This window comes from Physeter macrocephalus, chromosome 12, assembly GCF_002837175.3.
Source record: "Physeter macrocephalus isolate SW-GA chromosome 12, ASM283717v5, whole genome shotgun sequence".
Classification (NCBI taxonomy): domain Eukaryota; kingdom Metazoa; phylum Chordata; class Mammalia; order Artiodactyla; family Physeteridae; genus Physeter; species Physeter macrocephalus.
Window position 1 is genome coordinate 76,153,750 of NC_041225.1, and position 13,204 is coordinate 76,166,953.

Here is a 13,204-nt window from a genome sequence, read left to right on the forward strand (position 1 = left end):
TTGAGCTCCCAATAGCATTTTACATTGTAGATTACTCCTTTATTGGAACATTATTATTCTTTGATTTCTGATTTAGTGAGAACAAACTCTCCTGTTTTACTTCTTACTTCTCTGGCTGTTCTTTCTCAATCCTAGTTACAGGCAGTTAAATTTTTGGCCTACCTTAATTATGTCCAGTGATGCCCAATAATGCCTGTTAGGGCTGTCCTAACTTTCCCCTCAATCCAAGATCCTGTTAAGGATCATACATTATTTTTAGGTGTCATGCTTATTTAGTCTCCTTTAATTTAGAACAGTTTCTTGGCCTTTGTTGGTCTTTCATGACATTAACATTTTTGAAGAGTTTCGGTTGTTTTGAAGAATGTTGTTCAATGTGGATTAGTCTGAATGGTTGCTCATGATTATGTCCATGTTACCATGAATAATAATTTCATGTTAACATGAAATATTTTGGATGAGAAATCTACAGAGGTGATGCTGTATTGTTCTCAAAATAATGTTTTAGGAGATGCGATATTAGTTTTTTCCCATTGGTGATATTAATTGACATTCTATTGTAAAGAAAAACTTTTCCATCTTCCCCTACCTCAGTTGAAAAAATACCACTATAGACTCATGGATTCTTTTATTCAGTGTATTATAATTGAATGCTAGTCCATTACTAGCATTATTATTTTGATTTTCAAATTGACCCAAATTTGACCAATGCAAGCCCCTTCAAACTGTTTCCTGTGTCCTTTTGACATGTCCCCATCTTTCTTCGAGCACTTCTTTACTTTCTGACACAGCGAAGTGTTCAAGACTTACTTGTACTTTTCTTGCCCAAGCCTTGAAATCTTCAGTTTTTTCTAAGGATCCCTGGTTTCTTTCAGTAGGGAATGGTGATAAGGGTGATTGCCTTTTTGACATATTCTCTTAAATAGCTCAAAGGCACCTCAAATAGAATATGCCCCAAACCATGATCTTACCCTGATCATATATACCTCTTTCCTCTCAAAATTGGTCTTCCAGTGTACCTTGTTTTACTAGTTGCTATAAAAGCCCCAAACATAGGTGTCATCCTTGACACCTCCTCACAGAGGTGCACACGTTGAATTCACTAACAGGTACCTCCTAAGTAGGTCTTGAATCTATCCACTTCTCTCAGTGACTCCATCACCAACATACTAATTGATCAACTCTCTCCCGTCATAGGTTCCCATGACATAATGTGTATCTCCTTTATAAAACTTGTCATGATTTCAGTTTAGCATTTTGGTGTGTGATTACTTCATGTCTGTTTCACTAGAAAAAAAGTTTCAGCAAACTTTTTCTGTAAAGGACCAGATAGTAAATATTTTAGGCTTTGCAGGCCCTGTGGTCTCTGCTGTACCTGCTCAACTCTGCTGTTGTGGCATGAAAGTACCTGTAGATAATATGCCAACAAATAAGTTTGTTCGAGTAAAACTTTATTTACAAGAGCAGGTGGTGGGCCAGATTTAGTCCATGGGCTATAGTTTGCCAACCCCTGCTCTAGACTGTAAGCTCCATGAGAGGAGGGATTGTATACTCCCATTACTTACCAGAGTTTTTGGTACGTAGTAGGAACCCCAGAACTTGTTGAATGACTATGAATGAATGAGTAATTGATTCAGATAATCTCTGTGATCCTTGGTTTCCTCATGTCAGAATTTCAGTGTGTGAATAGGAGTCAAATATGATTATTCAGATGAAACTATCAAGTAGTGTATAAATATATAAAAAACAAAGAGTTCTTTAAAATCTTTTGTCAAAGAAAAAGTGAGAACCAACCTAAGAATCTTTCAAAGAAGTAGAATACTTTTGAGGAAGACAATCATGGTTTCAGGGTTTCAAGAAAGGATTACAAGTTCAAGATTTACTTTTTAATTATTGGAGGCAGAAGAAGGAAATGTTAAAGATATTTTAGGTGCTAACAAAATCACAGGTGTGGTGAATGTGAAGAGCATGAACAATAAGACAACAGTGCATGGAGGGGGCAAACAAGGCAAGCGACCTCCTGGTGCAAAGGGCCATGTCAAGTTTGAACAAATAGTAATGTTAATATAACCAAGTTTTGCTTCCTTATTCACACCCACCCAACTTTAATGATGTCATGGTTTTTCCATGTGGGAACAAGTATGACTGGTGGTGGTAGGGGAGTTCCCCCCACCATCATCTGTACTACACATATGCAAATTAGTAATATTTGTAGCAGTTGAGAAATTTTCCATAAATGACATTTTGAAACTTTTGTTAAATATTATTGTTAGTATTAAATATCTTTCTAATGAAAAAAATATGTAGTTTGATGCTTTCTTATGATGAATGATTATTATAACTTCATATGATAAGGCACAAAACATATTCCAGTGCTGCTGGCAGTGAAGTCATTTGAAGTCAAAAACCAGATGTCCGTGGAGTGAAGAGGCTGAGGTGTAAGAGGATTAGCAGGCACTGTAGCAAACTGCAGAGCCCTGTATAAATGGGGCCGCAGGTGCTTAGCTCCAGCCAGGTGTTTCTGTGCCAATCTACTGTTGCCAGACCTTTAAAATGTTCAGGAGAAGCCAGAAATCCAGAATGTTTATATGCAGTTACCTGGTTTTTAAATGTTGGTAGTCTACGCACATTTTTTAAAAATGTAGTCAACACTATTATGAGCTCAGCAAAACTATACCTGTAGGTGTCAGCCTGTGGGCATCTTTTTACAACTTTTGCTTTACATTATCAAATGCACAGATTTTATTGATTTGATTATGAATTCATTTGGGAGGTGAATTTTAGCTTTTTGGTGTTGCTTTCCTCTTAATCTTTGTCTACTTTGGTATATTTGATGCAGGAATATTAGTAAGATCTAACCATAAAATACTGTATGTAAAAGTGATAAAGTATACGCTGCTTTTCTTTTAACAGTTCTCTTAGAAATATAGCCCCATTTTTTTATCCTCACATCTTTATCATAGCAATTGGAAATGTACTTCATGCTTTTAATATCTCCATCTGACATTTTGATGACCTTTCAGTGCTGGATGTATGCTTGATTTTTGCAGTATTCTTTAATAAAACCTCATTTATGTGTCCTTGTATTCAGCTATAAGGAAATTTGAAAGTTCTGTGTTTTCCTTCTAGTTTTCAAAATTTGGGTATTCGATGTGTAAAAAAAAAAGAAGTAAAAGAAGCTGTTATTTCAAGAATAAGGGCAGGAATCAATCCTTTCAATGGTAAGTATGTTTGATTTAATTATTTCTATTATTTGGATATTGACTTATTGTGATGATTTCTATTTGTATCTTCAACCTGTGCTTTAAAAGCTGTCTTAAGTTCTGTGTTAACTTATATACTTGTCTTACACCTATAAATGAGGATTGAAGTATATTTAAAATGCTTCAGTGTTGAAAAAAAAAATTCTTATTCACACAAGGTTTTCTACTATCAGTGAAGAGTGTCATTGTTTTCTATAAGAAAACCCTCTCAAAAATATTCTGATTCTTTTGGAATGTGGCCTTCCTTTTTCCACTCCAGCAGACAATATATACTCCCCTCTCTGAATATTGAATAGGCACTGTGGTTGTAAGGTATTGGAGTGCATTTAACTCAAGGACATATTCAACAGTGAAACTTAAATTAATCCCAATGTGGAAGTAGTATAGAAATAGTAGAGGCTATACAAAATATTTTCATAGTATATTTGTGTGTACGGCTAGATATTTACTGTTTAGTGGATTTTGTTGGGGATGGCACTCTCTGGTGTAGCACCTGGTAATGGTGCCACAATTGCTACAGAATAGGTGAGCCTGCACTCCCGGAGCCTGTGCTCCGCAATGGGAGAGGCCGCAACAGTGAGAGGCCCGCGTACGGCAAAAAAAAAAAAAAGAATAGGTGAGGGCTATATTTCTTGAATAGAAAAATGACTACCAAGCTGACATCCTACATTACAGTGGTCTCCATTGTAAAGTCATCTGCAGCCACTTAAATATGCATAATTCAGGTATTGAACAACTATAAAATTTTCAAAGAATAGATTTCATTGTCATATTTAAGATATCCTTATATTGTTAGTTTGTGTTTCTCATGGATGTTTAAAAATAATTTCAGGGATATGATGATAATTTAAAGAATATGCTCATAGGCAAGTAGTGTTTTTATGAATTATAAGGTCTGCATCTCTTTTCTCTAGGTCTTTATTTTTCATACTATTTAGTATAACACAAAAAGCAAAAGTCCCCTTCTTTCTCTTCAGTATTACTCACTGTAAGAGACTACTGTTAAATTTGATGTAAATTTTTCTAGAATTTTCTTTATACATGTGTCATGTATATATATATACACACATTGTATTTTTTATATAAATGGAGTCATGCCGCACTTCCTAATCTACTGCTTCTTACTTTTCACTCAGGAATATATCTTAAACATCTTTCCATATTAGTACTTATAAATCTAGTTTACTTTTTAACAGTATTCTGTGGTTTGGGTAGGCTTTAATTTGTTTATCTAGTCATCTATTAATAAACATTTTCAATTTACTAAAAAATCTCCATTGAATATAGACTTTGAACTCTTGTGTGATTTTTTTTTTTTAAATAAATTTATTTATTTATTTTTGGCTGTGTTGGGTCTTCGTTGCTGCGCGCGGGCTTTCTCTAGTTGCAGTGAGCGGGGGCTACTCTTCGTTGCAGTGTGTGGGCTCCTCATTGTGGTGGCTTCTCTCTTTGTGGAGCATGGGCTCTAGGTGCGTGGGCTTCAGTAGTTGTGGCACACGGGCTCAGTAGTTGTGGCTCACGGGCTCTAGAGCGCAGGCTCAGTAGTTGTGGCGCATGGTCTTAGTTACTTAGTTGCTCCACGGCATGTGGGATCTTCCCGGACCAGGGCTCAAACCTGTGTCCCCTGCATTGGCAGGCAGATTCTTAACCACTGGGCCGCCAGGGAAGTCCCTCTTGTGTGATTTTTTTTTTCCTTAAATATTTTCTATGCCTTCGTTTCCTTATTTATAAAGTGGAGATAATAATAGTACCTACTTCATAGGTTGTTATAAGAATTAAATAAAGTAAAATATGTAAAGCACTTATTATGTACTAGGAACTATTCTAAGTGCTGTGTGAGTATATGTTATTAATATCATGCCTTGTTCTGGATTGGTAAAAACAAAAATTAGAAAACCCCCCAAACTTCCTCTACCTTTTGACTCCTGCATTTTCCTTTTTAATGCCCTTTCCACTGGAGTCAGGAGATCTGGATTTGAATTCCAGCACTGCCACTTGTACATGCTACATGACTTGGGAAAGTTAAGTAACCAAAGCTTTGGTTTTCTCTTCTGTAAAGCAGTGTTGTAATGATTAAATAAAATAGTGTACATAAAGTACTTAACATTTACTCCTTGACATACAAATGATACTTAATAAGTGGTAGCTATTATTTATAATCTCCTTGTTTTATACTGCATTATCCCTGTTTCACACTATGCCTAGACTTGATGGCCACTTTAATTTAAAAGTTGGCCTTTTACTTTAGCAATAAATCAAAATTTTAAATGAGCATACTGTTGACCCAGAAATTTTCCACTTTTGAAAATTATCCTAAGGAAATAATACCTGGTGGAGCTAGGATTTGAAAACAGATAGCCTGGCTCTTGGGCGCATTGCTTTATCTCAACTATGCTTGTTGTATTAACTGTTGTATTAACTCCCCGCCCCCCCCATTAGAATAATCTTAGAACAGTGCTTTAGCATATTATTGTGATTAAAAAGTTGCAATGGCTCCTTAAATAGTTTAAAAACGAAATGGCCCTAAATTGGAAATCTTCCAATTCAATATATCTTTCCTACCTTCTTGTCTACTGCTTCTCTTCATGAACCATTCTCTATTCCAGAAAAACTGTTTTGTTCATCTACCCTGACCATCTCTCAGTCGTCTCTGTTCTTCTCACTACCATTGTAGGAATGTAAACTTACATCATTTTTTAGCCTGGACCGTTATTGATAGCCTCTAAACTTGTGTTCCTGCCTCTATTCTAGATCACCCTCCAAGCAGTTTATACACGCTACATCCAAAAAGATTCTTCTAAAACCAATATGGATCAGTTCAGAACTCTGCTTATTATCCTTCAGTGACTCCACATCATCTTCACCAGTGACTCTCAATTTGAATGTGCATAGGAATCCCTTAGTACTTGCTAAACATGTAGAATCCAGGCCACATTTTCCCTAATTTGATAGGTCTAATGTGGGGCCTTGGGCTCTGCATTTTAAGAAGCCTCTAGATCCATGTTTCTTAACTGCAACTCACAGTAGGAAATAGATTTTATTTCTCTACTCAGTACATACACATGAACACGTACACACATAGATAAAAAACAATATTCTTACTACATGCAATATACTCTCTAATCTATTCCTTTCCATTTGATTTTTTTTTAAAGAAAATGCATGTCCAACCCAGTAAATTAATTTTATGACCAATGGGTCCTAAACTCTTAGTACATGCAGTATGCTTTCTATTCTATTAAATTCCATTTCTTTTTCTTTTTTTTTTAAGACAATGCTTAATGAACCCACTAAATTAATTTTATGACCATTGGGTCTCAAACTAAAATTTGAAAATCTCTGTCCTAGATGATTCTAATGCAAGTGATCCATGGACCACACTTTGAGAAACTCTGATATACTTGCTAGATTCAGTTTCTCAAGCATGGCATTTAAAGCCCTTCATAATCTGATCCTTGTTTTACATTCCAGCGTCATTTCTAGCTGTCATCCTCTGCCTCAACTTCCTGTCCGTCCTTCCCCTAGCACTGAGTGCACACATGCCATCTGAACTTTTGGCCATTCTGAATTACTTGTCATGTTAGAAGAGCCATATTTTTTCTAGTTACTATGTTCTTATACGTGGAGTTCCTAGCATGAAATGCCTTAATCTACATGATGAATTCTTTCTGATCATCCCTCAAGTTTAAGGGACACTTCTTTCAAGCTTTCCGTGACCTTCTTAGAGCAAAGTATTCTGTTTTCCCAAAGTGCTGTACATATTCTAATATGGTTTGCTATAAATTTATTTACATGTTTCTCCCTCACTAGATCGTGAGACTCTGAAAGGTAGGGACTCTCTTCTGTGCATCTCTGGCACCTAGACCAGTGTCAGATACAGGGAAGAGGCTTAATTAAAATTTGTTGACAGAATAAATGAACAAATGAATGAACATGCCTTGTTTGTACTTGTCTACCAAAAATATTCAAATTGCTTTCCTTACCTGAAATGCCCTGAAAGGCTTTTCAGTTCTCTCTGAAGAACTGAAGTCATATCCTTTTAATTATACCATTCACTCAGCAATTGATCATGGAAAGCTTTGTGACAACTATTAGGTCATTTAATTGAAGCAGATGAATTTCATGCTTATTGTGGACAGAGTCTCTGATGGAACTTATTTATATTTCACTTTGGCACCTAAACAATGTATTTGTATTACTGTTATATTAGATATCTATCTTCACAGCTAAGTACCTTCAGGTAATGTGTTTTCTACCTGTATACAGTAGGTTACCCAACTTAACTATGCATTCATTCCTCTGACAGATTTTTACCTTATGTAATCCTTATGGTCCTAGATTGTTTTAGGTGCTGAGGATAAGTCAGTGAACAGAACAGACAGAAATTCCTCCCTTTGAATAAAGTATATTCTAGTGGAGAGAGACCAACAGTTAACAATCAACTTTACTAAACAAGTACATAATTTATTAGACAACTAAAAGTGCTAAGGGAAAAAAACAGCAGTGTAAGGAGCCAGGAACCTGTAGTTAGGGAGATGGGTTATAAATTTAAGCAGAATGGTTAGAGTAGGCCTCGTTCTCTATTCTTTTTTTTTTTTTAAATTAATTAATTTATTTATTTTGGCTATGTTGGGTCTTCGTTGCTGCGCACGGGCTTTCTCTAGTTGCAGCGAGTGGGGGCTACTCCTCGTTGCAGTGCGTGGGCTTCTCATTGTGGTGGCTTCTCTCCTTGTGGAGCACAGGCTCTAGGCACATGGGCTTCAGTAGTTACGGCATGCAGGCTCAGTAGTTGTGGCTCACGGGCTTAGTTGCTCCGCGGCATGTGGGATCTTCCTGGACCAGGGATTGAACCCATGTCCCCTGCATTGGCAGACGGATTCTCAACCACTGCGCCACCAGGGAAGCCCTTCTAGGATGGGTTTTTTTTGTTGTTGTTGTTGTTTTTGGCTGTGTTGGGTCTTTTGTTGCTGTGTACAGGCTTTCTCTAGTTGCGGTGAGTGGGGGCTACTCTTCATTGCGGTGCGTGGGTTTCTCATTGTGGTGTCTTCTCTTGTTGTGGAGCACGGGCTCTAGGCGCGTGGGCTTTAGTAGTTGTGGCACGTGGCTCAGTAGTTGTGGCTAGCAGACTCTAGAGAGCAGGCTCAGTAGTTGTGGCGCACGGGCTTAGTTGCTCCGCGGCATGTGGGATCTTCCCGGACCAGGGCTCGAACCCATGTCCCCTGCAGTGGCAGGCGGATTCTTAACCACTGTGCCACAAGGGAAGTCCCTCGCTCTCTATTCTGAAATGGCTTTCGTAATAGAAATAATTATTCTGTGTTTTATGGTTTTCCTAGAATATTGAAATAAAAACCTAAAATATGCATTTCTAATATTAAGCAAAACATATAATATCTAATCCCCCTGAAAAAACTCAAAACGCTAAAAACTAATTAAAATAGTCTGAACTCAGCTATAGACCTTTCTTGGTTGTTCATTCTATGCTATTTTCAGGATATACTGGTAAATTCTACCACTTACGTAGGAATTTGTCAGAGATGAACTGTCACTTTTTTATAGATGTATCACTTAACACAGGAAAATTCTACTGGTAAAGATAACAAGATACTAGCCGACTTTGTGTTATATCTTTATGATATATAGAAACAATGGAATTGGAAACGTTTCGCAGAATAGGGTCTACAAATTCTGGTCTATAGACTATCTCATTATGACACTCTGTTCCCTAAAGATCAAATATGTGAAAATACAAAGACTATTAAAAATTATTTTTACTTTGCATGTATCTAGGATGTTTTAAGGTGAGTCCTTATCTTTCTTGCCATTAGTTCTTTAAAGCAGAAACTGTCTCTTGCAGATAGGGACATATAACAGTCAAGTAGTATTAAACTTGAGGCTTCATGTAAAATACCTGTTCAAATTATCTAATATGTGCTCAAGTCTAAATTGTGTGAGGAATTTATTTAAGGGTTCCAGTATCAAATTTTAACAGTGTCCATTTAGCTGGCACCAAAAAAATGTCAGTTAGACTTCATAGGGGACTCTTACTGCAAAAGCAGGGAAAAAACTTTTAATTGTCATTTTCTAGCTATGTATTTAATGACATAATAAGGAATTCTAATATTCAGTGATTAAAATCCGTAAGATTTTTACAGTAAAGTATTTGCAATTCTGTTTTATTAGTCACTTTACTTTTTTTCCATGTACAGAGAACATTGAGTTGTGAGAGCACAAAGGCTGTTTTGCAGTTGAGTTTGGGGGGATTATTTTATTTCGGTAGTCTGAAAGGGAATACAGTTTAAAAAGACAGGTAATCTCTAACAGATTCTTGTCTCTAAAGTCTGGTTTAATACAAGAAAATAAGAGCCTTTCCTCACCACTTAAAACTTAAAGCCTAAACAGCAAGAAGAAAAAAAAGCTCTTGTGTACTTCATTATCCTTCATTGCAGTCATTTTAGAAAGCCTTCTTTATTACCCTGTGCAGAAGTTGGGGCACTTCTTTTATACCTTCAGTGCTCCTTGAACATACTCCCATTATAACACTTTTCATGTTACATTATGTAATTTTAGTTTATGCATCTGTTTCTCATCCAGGCACTAATCTCACTAAGGGCAGGCACTGTCTTTTCATATCTCTATCTAGCATTTGTTTTAGCACATAATAGAAGCCCAATAAATACGTTGAAAGAATGAGTAATTAATGATAGACTGCTATGACCGTTTACCTTTTGCCTGGCACACAAGCACTTAAATGTTAGCTTTTATTATAACTATACATTTTAAGTAACAGAAATTAAATGAATTATAACTAAACTTTATTTTTTTCCCTTACATAAGACATAGCTCTTAAAATTGTTAATCTATATACTGTACATTTTTGCCCTGTTAATTACTTTTAAAATTTTAGTAATATTTAGCAATAATTAAAATTTTAGAAAAGTCACATCTCTAGAGCTAGTAGGTGTTATAATTGATTTAAAAATTTAATCCCTACTTTGAAAACAAATAAATCATGATCATATCTTTTTGATAAAAATTGAAATTCTTATTGCATATACACTGCTCTTAGGACTAAGGAGTGACATTTATTGCTAAAGATAGATTAAGGAGAATAATTGTTACCTTGTAGGTATCTTTTTGATCAAGTATAAAGGGAAATTTTAAACTAGTTTAAGAGAAATTTAAGAGAATTCGGTCTCATGCTTTCTTTTGCTAGATTTTGCAACTATCATTTTTCACATTGCAAAATTTTAAAAATAAGACATTCTGTATCATGCTATATATTTAAAAGCCTACTGCAAGCATTATCTAAGTGGAGGAAACATCCGAAGCATTCACTTTAAAGTTAGGAATGAGAAAAGGATGTGCACTCTTGCCACTTCTATTCCACATTGTACTGGAGATTGTAGCCAGTGCACAGAGCTGATCAAAAATGAAGAAATAAAACTGTAATTATTGGAAGCTATTATTTACAGTGAAAACTCAAAAGGATATACAGATTATTAATATAAAGTTTAAAAGGGTGAATGCATGTACAATTAACGTACAAAATTCAGTTACATTTCTATACATCAGCAGCAAATAAGTAAAGAAAATATTGTCAGAAAATATAAAATACCTAGCAACAGCTCTAAGAAATGATGATCAAGATTTCTTTAGAGAAAATTATAAAATTTTATTATGAGATAGTAGAGAACACCTAAGTAGATGGAGAGGTATATCATGTTCTTTAATATCAATATTATAAACATTGCATTTTTTCCCAAATTGATATACGGGTTCAGTGAAATTCCAAACAACTCCCAACAAAATTTTTCACTAAATGTGATAAGATGATTCTGAACAGGAAAAGGAGGATAATTTATAGAGGAGGAATAGCGATGAAAAACTGACCTTATCAGATATTAGGGTTTATTATGAAGAAATACTTATGAGATATTAGGGTTTATTATGAATAAGTACTAATTAAGTAATATTGGGGTAACAATAGACAAATTGACCAGTGGAGTGAAATTGAGAGCCCAGAAACAGACTTAAGAAAGTATGAAACTTTAGTAAATGACAGTGGTGGTATGTCAGATCAAGAGAAAGGGAGGAAATATTTGATAAGCAAAGCTGGAAAAAATGATTATTTAAGTTGGATTCCCTACCTCTCGCCATATATAAAAATCAGCTTTCAAATGGATTAAAGACTTTAATGTAAATCAACACTTCAAAACTCTTAGTATAAAATATTGGTAAATAGATTTTAGTCCTTGGCTTATATAGAAAGACAAGACACAAAGTGTTTTCTATAAAACAGTTGATAAATTTGATGATGTTTAAAATTTCAGTTTACTGTATTTTTCAGTTCTAGAATTTTGTTTGGTTCCTTTTCCAATAGTTTCAAGTACTCTACTAAACTCTCAATATTGTCTTTAACTCCTTACATATATTAAGTGTAGTTATTTTATTTTATTTTATTTTATTTTATTTTTTTTTTTTTTTTTTGTGGTATGCGGGCCTCCCTCTGTTGTGGCCTCTCCCGTCGCGGAGCACAGGCTCCGGACGCGCAGGCTCAGCGGCCATGGCTCTTTTAAATCATGTATCTGAAAACTTCATTATTTGGAACCTTTGTGGTCTGTTTCTATAGTCTGTTGTTTTTCTTTTCTTTAAAAAAGAATTACTTTGTCTTTTCTTATGCTTGCTTGTTTAAAATAGAATACCAGTCATCCTATATGCAAAGTTGTTTAGGTCTAGGGTGTTTTCTCCCTTCAGAAGACTTTCTTATGGTGGGTGGCTAGTCACACTAGCAGTCCCAGATCATCTAAAATTAGTGAATGATTTAGGTGAAGTCTGGTATCTCTGCATCCAGTTCACCCTTACTCCTAGCGTATAGCTCCTCCAGAGCCCCATCCAAAGCACTGGGCATTTATCAGATTCTCCATCCTTAGCAGACCCTGAACTCCTTTATTTTTTGCCTATAGTCTAGTGAGAGTTCAACTCGATTTCTCATCCTCTTAGCTACCTCTTACAAAATTGGCAAGCTATATCTGGAAAAAAGAGGCCTCTTATTCTGAACTTAACTCTCTGGGTTTCTGTGATATTGTGATTTATAATAAATATATCTTCATTCCCATTCCTGGTTTATTAACGAGTTTATTTTTCTTTCATGTGCTATTTTAAAAGATTTTAAATAAACTTTTCTTGAGGTCTCATTTATATACAGTAGGATCCACCCAGATATATGTAACACCACCACAATCAAGGAATATTTCTACTACCGCCACTATTACTACAGAATTTCCTTGTCCACTTCCTGGTCAATTCCCTCTCCCATCTCTGGCTCCAGTCAGCTATTAATTTGCTTTCTGTTGCCATCAATTAATCTTTTCTAGAATTTTCATATAAATGGATCATGTGGTATATATTTTATATCTAGTTCCTTTTGTTCACATAATGTTTTCGAGATGCTACATGTTTGTGTATATATCCATAGTTCTTTTTTATTGTATAGCTGTCACAGTTTATCCATTCACATAGGTTTGTTTTTAAACTTGTCAGTTTATTTTTGTGTCTATTGATTACTCATCTTTGGAATTGGGAAACATTAGTGTCTTCAACTCTAAATTTATAATGCTATAAAAAATTATTTTGAAGAGGTAGGTCTCTCATTGCCTACCTAATTGTGCCAGTAGAGTATGCTGCTGTGGTACAGGTGTTTGTATCATAACATTTGACCTTTTAGTTGTACAAATATGTTTTTGTAGGCTCTTTGAAATGCTAGGCTTAAGATTGTTGATGATGGAATAATTTTTAATGTGATAGCTACTGAGTGTAGTTTAAAATAAAAACAGTCAAAAGTACCTATGGAGGTTCCTTAAAAAACTAAAAATAGAACTACCATATGACCCTGCAATCCCACTACTGGGCATATACCCTGAGAAAACCATAATTCAAAAAGAGTC

General features: G+C 35.3%; 1 protein-coding gene across 8 annotated transcripts in view; it reads left to right on the top strand.

Moving 5' to 3' along the window:
- Positions 1–13,204, top strand: part of REL (REL proto-oncogene, NF-kB subunit) — an 82,581-nt gene that overhangs the window by 14,180 nt on the left and 55,197 nt on the right. For all 8 annotated transcript variants that reach the window (XR_003682354.2, XM_055089196.1, XM_007125438.3 and 5 more), the window contains one exon: positions 3,127–3,218. Coding sequence is in view for 7 of the 8 variants with exons in the window: in XM_055089196.1 (XP_054945171.1) it covers positions 3,127–3,218 (92 nt within the window). In the remaining variant the exon portion in view is untranslated. The remainder of the gene's footprint in view (positions 1–3,126; positions 3,219–13,204) is intronic.